This window comes from Lotus japonicus, chromosome 4 (assembly GCF_012489685.1).
Source record: "Lotus japonicus ecotype B-129 chromosome 4, LjGifu_v1.2".
Lineage (NCBI taxonomy): Eukaryota > Viridiplantae > Streptophyta > Magnoliopsida > Fabales > Fabaceae > Lotus > Lotus japonicus.
Window position 1 is genome coordinate 29,499,855 of NC_080044.1, and position 14,816 is coordinate 29,514,670.

General features: G+C 35.6%; 1 protein-coding gene and 1 long non-coding RNA gene across 2 annotated transcripts; both read left to right on the forward strand.

Moving 5' to 3' along the window:
• Window positions 1-4,605: 4,605 nt before the first annotated feature.
• Window positions 4,606-7,344, forward strand: LOC130716043 (cyclin-D1-1-like). Its single transcript, XM_057566218.1, has 6 exons — window positions 4,606-4,866; window positions 5,121-5,207; window positions 5,985-6,083; window positions 6,199-6,400; window positions 6,686-6,816; window positions 6,931-7,344. The coding sequence occupies exons 1-6, from the start codon at window positions 4,606-4,608 to the stop codon at window positions 7,165-7,167; spliced, it is 1,017 nt and encodes a 338-aa protein (XP_057422201.1). The 3' UTR covers window positions 7,168-7,344.
• A 1,444-nt stretch (window positions 7,345-8,788) lies between these two features.
• LOC130715598 (uncharacterized) lies at window positions 8,789-13,227 on the forward strand. The gene is made up of 2 exons (XR_009011704.1): window positions 8,789-10,242; window positions 12,924-13,227. It is a non-coding gene; the product is annotated as an uncharacterized LOC130715598 (long non-coding RNA).
• Window positions 13,228-14,816: the final 1,589 nt, after the last annotated feature.

Sequence of the window (14,816 nt, forward strand, 5' to 3'; positions counted from 1 at the left end):
CGAAGTAATCTATACTCTAAGGTACGATAATCTAGCGTGAAAGACAAGTTTTCGGAAAAGGAAATTTTCCTCCTCCCCCTTAATAGGGCTCGGCCACTTTGTGCAATTATGGGGCTCGATTTTTCTTCGATCAAACTTGGTTCCTATGCTTTCATAAGCTGTAACTAAGGGTATTCTGAACTCGGAAAAATTATCGGATCAAAAACTGTCGCAGGGGTATTTTGGTCATGATTTTTAACTTAGGATTTTCAAAACTGAAATCCCAAAAATAAAATTTTGCAGGGACGTCACCAACGACGTTTATGACAACTAATCCTACTAGCACTAAGCTAAGGCGATAGTTTTCAGCCTAAAGGTTGAAGCTTTACTCCAAAAACTCCAAAAATGGGTATTTTAGGCTCAAATTGATTCCGGCGGAATTCCGGCGACATAACGGAAAATCTAATCCGGCAGAAGTGATCTTGGGCGCATATAGAAGAGGTTTAGAATCAGAAATGAAAGATTCAGGATAGTTTTGCAAAAACCCATAAACTATCAGCTCAGAAAAGTCTACAGAAAAGCTATGGAAAAAGCGATCGGAGGTAAGGATTAGCGACTATACCTCGAAACCTTGAAGTAGCAACTGATTGATCGACGATCAAGCAAACGATGAAGAAAATCTTCTCTTCTCCCTCCCTTGTAGAACTCGCGGCCTTGATGAAGAAAATGGAGGAAAATTTGAGTTTTTCTTCCTTTCTTTGCTATATATAAAGGTTGGAAATTCGCGGGAAAATGAAAGTTTCGCGAATCTGATTTTTCCGGCGTCATTCTCCGTGAATTAATAGATATGTTTTGGCAAAAGAATTCCAAAACTATAAAGAGGTCTCCTTGTATTTTTGGCAACTAATGCATAGTCGGTATAAAACTATTTTACCCGATAAGTTGCTTTTTGCATCGAATGTCGGAATAGAAAACTTCCTTCGGAAGAAAGATTGAAATCATCAAGAGAAATGGGTGTACGCGTGTAGAATGTTCATTTGAAGCTCTGAATAGATAAAGTCCCCATAGTCGGGTGATTCTAGGGTTTTGAAATACCAGGGATTCGGTTTCGGCAAACTTCCGATGATTGGAATCGGACGTTCGTAGATCCTAGAGTTTCGCCTCGAAATGATGATGATATATGGAAAAAGAGAAGTTCTAACATTTCTCTGAAGATTTTTGGAATTAACTGCCAGCGTGCCTAAAAGTGAAAACTAGCTATATAATAGGGTTTCTGACCTAGGTTTAAGTGTATAACGATCGTGCTATAACCTTTATTGACTTCGATACAAACCTCAGACTTTTCCTGAACTTTCTCCTTCATACATTTATTTCATTTACTAAACTCTTGTTCAGGTTTCCCTTCGCCATGCTTCAAACCTACTGGTGAATAAGAATTTATTCACTTGGTATAAACTGAAAAACTTGGGCCTTACACTTATTGTTTGCTGAGTTTTGACTCATTGTGTTGATTTTTGTGATTTTTGCTTAAGGTTCTTTTGAGGAGTTTCCTGGAAATCAAGGAGAGGAGCGTGAAGGAACTCGTGAGGAGGAAGCTGGAAGACCCACCGGTGAGGGCTACTCTCTGAATTACTAGATAATGCTTTAGGGGTCGACAAATTCGACTTGATTTATGTGTTATGCACTTAATTGCTAAATGTCTGAATGATTTCTGAGGCTTCGGCCGATCTTGTTGAATACTTGATGCCATGATATTGTGTGCTAAATGATTCACATGTTATGTGTTAAATGGTTAATCTAGAATGTGTTGGAATATGCTGTTTTTGGTTATGGATTGAGCTGATTTATGTTATTCCACTTATAACTGTGATTCTGAGGAGTGAGGATTGCGGGCAAGTCATGCCGAATTTTTATGAGATTTTTGAGAGAATTTGAAAGGACGAACGGAGTTCGGGCCTTGTTATATTTTAATGGATCGAGACCTTCTCAGAAATTATTTGGGATTATGGGATCCCTGAAACTCATAGGAAGTATTATAAGACTAAATGAAACCTATTTTCTCAAGGAAAATTCATAAGACACTAATTAATCTCTAAAACCCTTGAACAATAATAACAACCTTAGATAAGAGCTTAGAGCTTGAATATTAGTTTTGAAAATATGAGAAGTGTCGTCGAGTCCAAGTTTTGAGGAAACTATAAGTTTCCAAGTACATTCGTACTCTTTCGCTCGATGAGCAGTTTAATGTTTGGCTATCTAAAGTTTAGCCGGAAACTATGAGTTTCCAAGTACTTCGGTACCTTTTCTCTCGATGAGCAGTTTATTGATTGGCTATCTAAAGTTTAGCCGGGAACCATGAGTTCCAAAGTACATTCTTTCATCTCTTGATTAATTCATTTTGTCGCAGAATCGACATTTACCTTAGGGTATTCTTTTAGAGACATTAAGTTATTTAGAACACGTGGCGACGTGTCGAGTGAGGTCGGAGACGTTGTTTGGCTAATCACTTGCATTCATGCACTCATTTTGAGGTTAATACACGGCGTGATACCGGACCTCGGTGGATTCTAAAATGGTTATAAGACCCGGATTTCCATATTTAGGACACTACGGTGGTCCTTAGTAGCAGACGGAATGGCAGACCTACGGGTTCACTGCTGATCTGACTACTTTTGTGTGGTGTAAGAGACACGCGAGCAGGGAGGTACCCACCGTGGCTGGTGTTAGGGCCGTCTCGTTGATGTCCATCCTTCTTCCGGAATGCATCTTGTTAACCAGCATTGCATTTCATGCAACATACATTCTGACTTAGTTGCTGAGTGTGATTGGTACTTGTTTATCCTATTTGAGGCATGCTAATTGTTATTATGATCTTTTATATTCATTGTGATACATGCAACCCTAGGATGTTATCCCTAATCTTATAAGCCCGAGAGGCTAATAATTATTATCCTGTATATCTGGTTTTATTATTTATATAATTCTTTGGAGTTGACCCTCGCGTCTTCTGTGTGTGTTTGGGCGGACTACGCCATTGTCAGATGAGTATAGCGGATTGGTTTACGATGGTCAGCCCTTCGGGGGGGACCAGATTCGAGATGCTTGACCAGGACGACCCAGGTGCATGGGTGGTCGACCCCGTAGGCCACCGTGCGACCTACACCGGTCGGATCATGGAGGACCGTGTTGACCGTTTCGGACGTTTGACGGAGGGGGTATTGAGGAGACATATATTGAGCTTCAACTTGCCGCCCGGCGTGCATTGTGGACCCGGTTTGGGAGGACCACCACCACCACCATCATCTTCGGATGATGAGGACCCCTCTGAGGAGGTGCCAGTGGGTGGGACTTCGACGGAGTCCAGTTCGTTTACTGCTGCTGTCATCGAGGATCATGGTCCGGGCCCCGAGCCCGAGAGATCAGTGCAGGAGCGCGTCAGGGTGGATAGAGAGGGTAGGATTGTGTATGTCGACTTAGTTGTCCTGGATGCAGATTCGGACGACGACCGCGCTAGCGTGTAGGATCGAGCGCTAGTGTGGGCTCCTCAAGTTGGGATTAGTGTAGGAGTAGTGTCGTAGCTCTGACCGTCATGCTTTCAGATTTGGGACAGGGTAGTTTCCTGCCGGTAGCTTTTTGTGTGGTTTTCCTATGGAGATCACAGAGAGCTGGTTGGATTTAGGAGGTCTTTTCTTAGGCCGCTGGGCCAACTTGTTCTCAGTTTTCGAGGTATAGTGTTGCGGACACAGTATCTTACCTTGGACTGTACATATTGCCTTCGGGCGTTACTTTCTTTCTGTTACCTGTCACTGGAGGTTACTCGTGACGTGGGCTGTATGAGCGGGGCATGTATATATAGTTGTATATTAGTTTCTTTCATCTTTTGTTGAGGAGTTTATTGTTTTCTGTCTTTAGTTATATTGTCGAAAAAAAAAAAAATTCACGTTTTTCCGCTTAAGTTTTCTTTTGGTTACTAAAGTGACGCCACCGGAAATCGGGGTGTTACAGATGGGGTGGTTTGATGGGCAGTTGGTGGAAGTGATTCTGATGGTGGTTCTTGTGGTGGGTGGAGTGGCGGGGCCGCGACTAATGAAGGTAGAAGCAGGGGCCGCGACTAATGAAGGTAGAAGCAGGGGCCGCGACTAATGAAGGTAGAAGCAGGGCCAAGAGAAGAAAAGGAGAGAAAGCTTGGGTTCCTTGGGTTTGGTCCCCGCTCAGCTAGAGGAAGAAGGATCCAGATCTTTTTATATAGCCGATAGTGATGATTTTGAAGAACACCGTGTGGCTCTTCCCAATTTTTCATGTTCGTGCGCCTCTCGTGCTTGTCAGCTCGTGCCATATAGCATTACTCAAAAAAAAAAATTGAGCCTTATTGTATGCGAAAATAACATACATATTAAATCGATAATAAATTCTTGGAGTAAATTGAAAAAGAAAAGAAAAAAAAAATGAAGCATCGCATATTTATAGTGAACGAAACGGATGCAGAGAAGCTTCAAACCAATACAATATCTCCCCCACCAACCAACCACAATCCTCCACGCTCAAAACCGTCACCACCCATTCTCTCTCTTTCTCTCTCATGTGGCAACACACATAATGAATGAGTAACCGCCACTGGCAATCCTCATGCCGCTACTTTCTGACTACGACCTCCTCTGCGGCGAGGAAGCCTCCGGGATCCTCACCGTAGAGTCACCGGAATGCTCCTCCGACTTCTTCGATTTCTCTCCGCCGTCACCGTCGCCGTCGTCCACGGAGGAGGAGTCGATCGCCGTTTTCATTGAGCACGAGCGCAACTTCGTTCCTGGATTCGACTATCTCTCAAGATTCCAATCTCGCTCCCTCGATCCTGACGCAAGAGAAGAATCTGTTACATGGATTCTCAAGGTAATTATATATAAGCAAGTAAAACAAAAACAAACTCACTCGCTCGATGAACTAACTGCTCCCTGCTAAAATGCGCCTTTGCTGTTGTGTAAGTAACTGTTTTTCCGTTACGGCATTAACGGACGCTGAGGTTAACGACTTAAGAGACTTCAACCAGATTGGTGATTCATTACATGTTTGAATCAATTTAGACTTTAAAATCAATTAAGAAATTGTGTAAATATTTACAAACAAAGTGATTGTGGGATTTGCAGGTACACGCTTACTATGGGTTTGGGCCATTGACGGCGTACCTTTCCGTCAATTATATGGATCGGTTTTTGGATTCTCGCCATTTGCCGGTGAGCACTTGTTTCTAAATACGCAGGGGAAAATCGGTTGGTGATTATTATCAGCTATGATTCACCCTCATTTAATCAGCACTTTCACTTTTGGAATAATGATACGTTCACCTTTCACTTTTCCTTTATCTCATTTCAACATATTTATATTAATATTTCTGTCTGCATTTGTTGTCTAATAACAAATTATATTACTTATTTCACCAATTTCTATTCCTATTTACCTAAGGTGAAGGTGAAAATAAAATGTCCACACACTATTATTTTTCACTTTTTAACTATAAGCATGTTTGGATGTAAACAAACAAGTATTTGTGGGAGCTTTTTAAATATTTTTTAGTAGATAAGTTCTAATGTGCTCTATTTTCTTTCAATTATATCTCATATTACGTTTTTGATATTATTTTTTTACATTCCATTTACCCTTACCGTGGGGGTAGGCGTGAATGAAACTAGATTGAATTATTATTTCCAATGCTCTCATTTCATGTGCGGCGGTAATTATGTTTATCTATTCGAACGTGAAAAACTTTTAAATACTTTCACCAATAAATACTCACAATTTCTTAAGCTCTATTTGTTCTCTTTATATACGTGAGAGATTTATAGTATAATTCAATACTCGTATTTATTCTAGAAACTAGAAAGTGTGAAGAAAGTATTACTAGTATTAATTGCCTATAAAAAAAAATTACTAGTATTAATTGAGATATTAGAATCATTATTTATGATGGTGATGATGAAAATGACTTTTTCCATTTAATATTTGATAAACAGCAAACAAATGGGTGGCCTATGCAACTTATATCTGTTGCATGTTTGTCCTTAGCAGCAAAGATGGAGGAACCCCTGGTTCCCTCTCTCTTGGACCTTCAGGTATAAATTATAGTTGTATGAAAATTAACAGATATTTATGATTCAAAATTTAAAACTCCTTTTGTTGCATATCTACATGTCACAACGTCATTCATAATTATGAATAAAATTGCAGGTAGAAGGTGCCAAATACATATTTGAGCCGAGAACAATTCGTAGGATGGAGCTACTTGTATTGGATGCCTTGGATTGGAGGCTTAGATCAGTAACCCCTCTTAGCTTCCTCGGTTTCTTTGCCTTCAAGCTTGATTCTACTGGAAAGTTTACTGGATTTCTCATTTCACGGGCTACAGAAATCATCTTATCTAATATCCATGGTATAAAATTCCGTACAGATTATGTACACTTTACTTACTTTATATATATACCATTGCTTATGAAAAAAAATTTACACTTTACTTTTTAATTTACAGAAAAAATCTTGTAACTTGTAAACCAACTTTTTATTAATGGACGATAACCAAAACCAATTTGTATGACCGTTAATATCTTAATGCTAGAAATAATAGTAGTTGAGATGTTGATTAGTAGTGAAGGTATACCGTATATATGCATTGTGAGTTGCTATTGAGTTTCCTGATTGGATATTAATTTGTCCGCAGACGTTAGCTTTCTTGCTTACAGGTCATCATGTATTGCCGCCGCGGCCATACTCTCTGCATCTAATGAAATTCCTGAGTGGTCTTTTGTTAAACCTGAGCATGCTGAGTCATGGTGCCAGGGTCTAAGAAAAGTAAGCATATATATGTAGTATGGGAAAATTAAATAAGATGAAGTGTTTATGTATTTGTTTGAAATTGGCATTTATCGATCTGGTTTCCAAAGCACATGTATCTGATTATTGCAGGAAAAAATTATAGTGTGCTACAAGTTGATACAAGAGCTTATTGTGATTAACCACAGCAGCGGGAGGACCCCTAAAGTGTTGCCACAGCTTGGAGTAACAACTCGGACCCGGAGGTGGTCATGTATCTCATCACTGTCTTCGTCTTCGTCTTCCTCTTCCTCTTCATCGTCTTTCTTATTGTCCAATAAAAGAAGGAAATCAAATAACTGTTTGTGCATAGATGATGATGACAGATGAAGCTGCGAGTGAAGAGAAAAAAGAAAAATAATAAAATTTGAAGAAGGGAAGAAATAAGGTGGGCCATGCTGTCTGAAACCTCAACATTTATTTTATTGATGGAGGGTGTTAATTATTACTACTAGTAGAATACGTATATACTAGATATAATACCCGTGCGTTGCACGGGTTTATTTATACTCTTTTTTTAATATAGTATAAAAATTATTATAGTGCAACTAAATTACTAAATATTAAAAATATTTTTTTTATAAATATAATAAAAAATCGTGTTGAGACATAATCAAAATAATATTTTTGGTGTATTAAATTATTCGTACTAAAGTTCTCTATATGTAAATAATTAATATCACTTAAAATTAGTAATTAATATTTAATCATTAGAATTTAATTAATTTTAAATTTTTTGCTTGTAACCTATTCTATTGATTTGAGTTCTTTGTTTTTAAGTTTATTATTGTGATTTCAATTGCAGAGTGATTGATTTATCATATATCCGGTTGTAAACATTGATACTCAGTTAAGGGGAATATTGTCCCCAGATGTTATTATTTTTTTTAATCATAACTAATCCTTAAAAATCAATTTAATAATTTATTTATTCAATAATTCAAAAAGCTCTTAAGTGAATTTGAAATATTTTAAATCAAGTAATAAGGTTTTAATATAAGTTATAATAACACATTTTTATCCTTTTTTTTATCACCAATGAAATAATTTTAACTTTAAAAATTATAATAAGTTATCATTTTATTATCATAAAATATTATTTAGTAAATTTAAATTTATTCAAATTTTATTATAATTATTTTTCTCTGTTAAATTTCCTCAACTTATTTTTACTTCTATATAATAGATCAAAAATTATATTTAAAGAATATTTTTCAAATAATACACACATTCATATAGTAATAATAAATACCTTATAAATATTTTTTTTATTTAATTTTCAACTTTTTTTTCGACATTATATATTAAAAAATATTTTTTATAAGCAAAAAATAGTAATAAGTTTTATTTGTTATTTTCTTAAACTTTCTCAACTTATGATTAATAACTAAAATTAAAATAAACAATTTTTAAAGAATATAAACAAATTATTATTAACAATCTATTATTATCATTAATATAGAGGTAGTAAATTTCAATTACTATTATTTTTTAAAAAATTCACCTCAAGTTTTAATGAATAATTAAAATTTAAATAATTTAAATATTTAATTTTAAATAGCAGAAGTTGAAAATTTCAAATTTTAACATTTACTTTTAAATATTAGAGATTGAAAATTTTAAAAATTAAAAATTAATATAATGAATAATAATATTTTAGTTTTCAATTTTTGTATTTAATGTATTTGATACAAAATAATTTTTATATTTTTGTATTCAATTTTAGTTTACATATACATATAGATAGATATAGGTATATATATATATATATATATAGATTTTTTTTATAAGTATTTATCTAAATTATTTATTAATAAATATTATTTTATTATTAATTTTAATTTTTAAAATTTATCAAATGCAAAGCTCAAGTCAATTTTAAGTTTATGATTGTTGTTATTTAATATAAGTAGTTGAATAGTTTTTAATTATATAAGTTTTTTTAGTTTTTAATATAGTTAATATTTTTTTGTTAATTTTTAATGTATTTAATATGTAGGTATGAGAGTTTTATGGTTTAATGCATTTAATACATGCAAAAACTCAAGTCTCCTTTACATATATATATATATATAGATTGTACGTAACGGAGTTTGATTTCATGGGTTTGGAGAATTTACAATTATCACTTTTTCTTTAATGAATGGGGATGACCATTCATTAATGGATTTACGGATTCTCCAGGACGGGAAGACATTTTGGTTTTTGAAGGTACTTTTCAAGCTGACAGCCATGCTTCAACGCTCTAAGATTATATTAAGTGAGAGCAGGAAGACTTTGTGAAAGAAATTTGTTGAAATAGAGTCTGGGTGAATTTAATGTGGCTGTTCTTGTACGTGGAAAAAAGAAAGAAGTTGGGGACTTGAATTCAAAGGTTGAATTGATTATTGGTGAAAGAGATGAAACATGGTGGGGCAGTGCTCTAGAAATAGGGAAGAAAGCAGAGAGGAGTTATCCAAATATTGGGGATTTATATAAGTCACACCTTTTCTTGGCCACCATCACTCAGTGCTATGCGCTCCTTAATAGGACAAAAGAACAGAGTGATAATAAGTTGGATTTGGCTGCATTTCATGGACTTTTATGTGTTGTTTTTACGGGAGCTTTTTATTTTTTTCTCTGGCCTTTCAGCTTTGGCCTAACTATACAGGACACCATTGTTTGGTGTATACACGTGTGATGGAAACACATGTGTGTGTATATATATATTGGTTTATACTTTGAATTTGTTTATTTGTTTTCATGAGAGGAGGACCCCTTTACATAGTGGCCAAATTGGCTGTAAAAATGGGGTAAAAGGTCTTTGGGGCCTTTTCCCTGTCACTACACCACAAAAAGGATTAAGTAGTGGCTCAAAGGTAGCAATTTTCAAAAAGCCACTACCTTATCATGTTTTTTTATTTTAATAATTAGTGTGTAAGGGTTAAGGTAGTGGTTAAAAAATCAACCGCAACCTTTAGGTAGGCATGTGTAGTGGGCTAACTAACAAAACATAGATGGTGGGCTTTGGCACCAGGTAAAAAATAAACCGCTACCATAAAATCGCTACCTAAGACTGATATTTTGAAAGAAAAAAAAAACAAGTTGAAGGTTTCTCAAACAGATCGTGTCGCGCCCTAGCTGCTCCACATCTTAGACGTGCACGGTTCTTTTCACTTCCATTCTTCTTCTGCTCCGTACTCCGTCCATTCGCTCCTTGCTGTTGCCGCCGTTGTTGCACGGTTTGTGGTTGCTTCTACCGTGGTTGCTGGAAGCTTGTTTCGATCTCTGCCGTACTTCGCCTTTTGCTGTCATTCGCATTTTGCTGCTGCTGCCATCGTTGTGCCATTCATCGTTGATGTTGTCGTCTTCCATCATCGTTGTGTCATTCATTGTTGCTGCTGCCTTCTTCGCGCCCTAATCCAGGTAATTCTCCTTATTCTTACTCTTTCCACCGTTGTTAGGTTTACTAAATTGTTGCTTCTTCAATCCTTCCCAGCGTCATTATGTTTTTGTGGCCATGTTAGATAATCAAACCTGAAATAGATAGGAAATTTTGGGGTGTGATTTTTTTCTTTGGTTGGCATGTTAGATAATCATTGGCTGTAGGTGTAGGAAAGGAGCCTGGGTCATTTGGGTTGCTTCTATCAGGTGTATTTGGGAATCAAGGAACTCTGGTTTTCAAGGGTGCTTTGTTTGAGCTAGAGTGGGTTCTTGATTTGGTTTAGCATATACTAGGAACAAGAGAGCATCCATATGAACTTACATGATTGTAAGGATCATATTTTGGGTTAATATTTGGCATATTAGCCCACTGTCTTATCACCTCCATCAAAGTCTAGGAGAGTGATGCCAGGGCGTGATGGGTTTGAAGGAAATTCTTTGCAAGAGGCGGATAAGGTTGATGACAATGTTGGTAATTTTAGACAGACAGCTGGTGATAATACAGGCAAAAATGAGTCTGCGCCAATGTCTCTAGATTTTTCTATCTTTAGATTAAAACCTCCAAATAGACCAACAACTAACAGTGCTGACAGATCACATTTAAAAAGAAAGTTAGATCTAGAATTCCAGCATGACTAGTGCATATGATGAGTACTAGGGGTTTGATGCAGCTGTGACTAATTCGGCTTTGCTTCTGTATTATTTCTCATTCGTCTCTCTCAGCATCAAGCTACTATGAATGTGTAATGTCTAATTAAAGGACGAAGTACAGGGACTGCAATTTAGCTTTGTCATTGTTCATACTTCAGAGACATAAAGTAACTATCATAAGAAAAAGAAAAATTACAGTAACCATATTCTCTGAATCCCTTTGTTCTTAATTCTTGTTCTTCATGTAGAAGAGAACATGTATAAGTCCACGGAAGGCCTTTGAGTGAGGGCATCTTCTTAAGTCTTTGCTATATCTTACGCATAAAAAAGTAATGGTTGAGGAAACTGAATTTTAACATTTATTTTGTTATTGAACATGAAAGAAATTATTCTTTACACTTTTGAGTGTATAATATGTATTTTCTCACAAGGTGCTGATTGCTTTCACTGCCCGTTTCATTTGTTAGTAGGATGGTATATATGCTCCTTGTTTGTGTTGAATAGTATTTTACTTGGTCATTATATAGAGAAATGAGAGGGGAACACAGAGAAATAGTATAACAGAGAATTGAGAGAGAAAGGAATCTAATTGGTTTATCTGATTCTGAATATTAGACTAATTACCCTCAGGTGTATTTCACTTTATAAAGCTGTTGGTTTAGCTTTTGAAATTCTGTTAGAAGCAGTTAATGTTGTTAGTTAGTATGACTGTTGTTAGTATAGACAATTAGTTCTAGCTCCTGTATTTATATATGATTCACTCATGTAATCTTCTTAGAATGAAATATTGGAATCATTATCACTTATTAGATTTCTTTTCTCTGTTTAGTGTGTATTGTTCTTCAATACTGAATTATTCAGTGAAATAGTGCAAGAGTATCTCATATATAGACTAGTTACTAACTTACTAGAACTGTCTAAGCTAGCTGTTACAAATAGTTTTAAAGTGTCACCTTTACTCATTTCATTTCCTCATTGCTAATTCCTTTTTGAACACAAATGTAGAAAATACTAGTGTGTTGATTACCTTTAAGCTGGTTTGATTTGAAGAAGTCAATCTGCATAAGTTAAAGGGTGTTGATTACTTTGTTTTTTACTCTTGAATTTGCAATGACGGCCAAGGATTGGTATCATGGTATCAAATGCTTAAATTATTTCACATGGACACATGTCATGGTTTAAATTTTTGGGTGGAGAATTCATGTTCAGTCTTGGTTTTATATGTTTTCGTGGTGGATTTTCTTCCTTGATATTTTATAAGAACTTTCTGTTACTTATAATATTGTAAGTCTATGGATGATCTTGAGTATAGAAAATTCCTTGCGATCGTGTGATCAAAATATTAGAACTCAGAGTTAAGGTATCCTTGGGCTAAATACGTAGCTTCTTTAGCGGGGAATAAGTTGAGGTTTGATTAAAAAAAAAAAGGACTATACTTGAGGTTTCATTTCTCATTCGGGGAATAAGTTAAATTTTCATCATCCCAATCAACATGATCACAATACCAACAACAACATGATATCTATGAAGTTTTTTTTGTCAAATATCTATGAAGTTTCAGTTCACTATTGCACTTTAATAACAACAACATGTAGGACGTTTTTTCCCTCTTCTGTTGGATGTGTTACTGCCTTTGCTATTATTTTTTCCTGCTGCTACTGTGGCTACTGTATTGCCCTGCCCTTTGTTGGTGTTTCTCTCCCTCTAGGATGCTGGAATGGCTGATGTCCTGTGCTATTTGTTGCTGGTTCTGTTTGCCTTTCTTGCTGCCCAGCTTTTGTTTTTGTTTCCTTTGTTGTTCAATTTCTTGTGTTTATTTTTGGGTGGCATGGACCTCTTGCTACCTGCTGTGTACTCTTTGTTCTGTTTTGTTTACCTATTCAATAATATCTTCCAGTTTCATGGCTTAGCGGTGTTTATGTCATAGCCCTCTTTGCTCGTGCTTTGATAATGTTGTAATTGTATTATCACATGCATGTTGACTTGTTTGGATTCTTGTTTTATTGATGCAGGTTTATGGAGATAGTGAAGTCTTTTGAATTTTGATGAGCAAGCTATTGGAGAATTTAGTGGTCTTTTTTTTTATGGTCTTTTTTTTTTATCGTACTTACTCTTTCATGATTATATGTGTAGGCGTATACACTTAATATGTATGTTTATTTTAGCCTATTTTGTTTGGCAACCTTAAAAAATGAACTATGTCATGTTTTAATTGTATTTCATTCTAGCAAATATTATTACATGATAATCAAGATAATTGGGAACTATGTAAATTTTGGTTTGGAAAAATATTTAGCATGTTTCTTTAGCAAGCAATGCAAGATGCCTACAGAGTACATTTAAAAAAAAATAACCCAGTGGTTTGGAACTGCTGCCTTTGTTGTTAATATTTAAACAAAGACAGCGGTTACAACCGCTACTAATTATATCCAAAGGCAGCGGTTAAAACTGCTACGTTTGAAGTTCGCATGGTGTCATTTGTTGAGTATAGGTAGCGGTTCCTTTGAAAACAACCGCTGCCTTTATTGTTTAAAGGTAGCGGTTATGAACCGCTACTGTTGCACTTGCTCAATGGCTACGCCTTGCTTTTCTGCGGTTATAACCACTACCATTGCTATATTTCAACCGCTACCTTATCTATTTTTTGTACTAGTGTGTGTGCTATTGTGTATTGAATTCATAAATAATGAATATAAATTTCATATATTTCCTTGATTCATGCACATATTTTTTATCTATCATTTTTTTGTTCTACAATGCCATATTGTCCACGTTAATTCTTGACTCTTTCTTTAGATGAATCATGTGATTCATGTGGGCTCTTGATCCCAAAAGTAATTTGGAAGTTTATGTGTTCATATGCATCTCAAATATATATTCAATTTGAATTATTTGATCCACTTATGAAAAGCTCTTGTGCACTATTGGGTATTGCATGCTAGCTCATAGCATACATGATTCTCGATAAGATACTACTTTGTACGTTAGCTGTTTGTTTTTATTACTGAATGAAAAGAAACTATTAGACCCTCCCCTCCCTGGAATCTAGCTAGTGAGGCAAAACTCTGATGCGCTCGGCCCTGCGGGTTATAAATAAGCCCAATTAATCCTCAATTAATTTGCCCCATGACTAGAATCATTAGAATCAGTTTCAAATTCCAGCCTCAGGAATCTACATGACTAGAATCACGAGGATAAATTTCTAGCTACTTCAAAGAACAGGTAACTGAATGAAAATTAGATGAAAGAGAAATGAGAGTGAGAACTGAGAATGACTCAAAGCTCAGGGCGGCTAGTGCGTTTTGGTCATCGCTCTGCTATTATTCTATACCTCTTAACAAATAAATGATTCATTATGAAGTGGAACATGGCCGGCAAGAAACTAGTAACTACCTAAAGTGCTGGCTTTTACACCAATAAGAAGAAGCTTATTACTTTGAAAATCATGTTAAAACTAGTAGTTTATTACTTTGGAAGCAGGAAGAGAAAGCACAGAGCTTAAAAAGGTTACTTTAACACAGAATTTTCCTCCCTACAAACAGTAAAAAGCTTGTCAATTAGTCCCATATCGCCGACAGAAGGTATATATATCATATGCAGGCAGTAACACACACCGCCATTGGACTGTCTTAGGAGAAAGGTAACCATGCATGTTGGCTTTCTTATGAACAAGGCTACAATATGGCGACAATACAAGCTTAATTGGATTGATGATTACTAGGTTTTATTGGGTTTTGCGGGAAAGATTAAGAAAATCATGATGAATCTTCTTTGAAGAATATGATCATTCATTATTACCGGTTTTCTGGAATTGCAAGATGATAATGAATTAAAAAAAAAGGAATGTTCAAAGAACCCATAAGAAAGTTTGAGTTAAATAATTCATCATCGGATCACATTAAAGA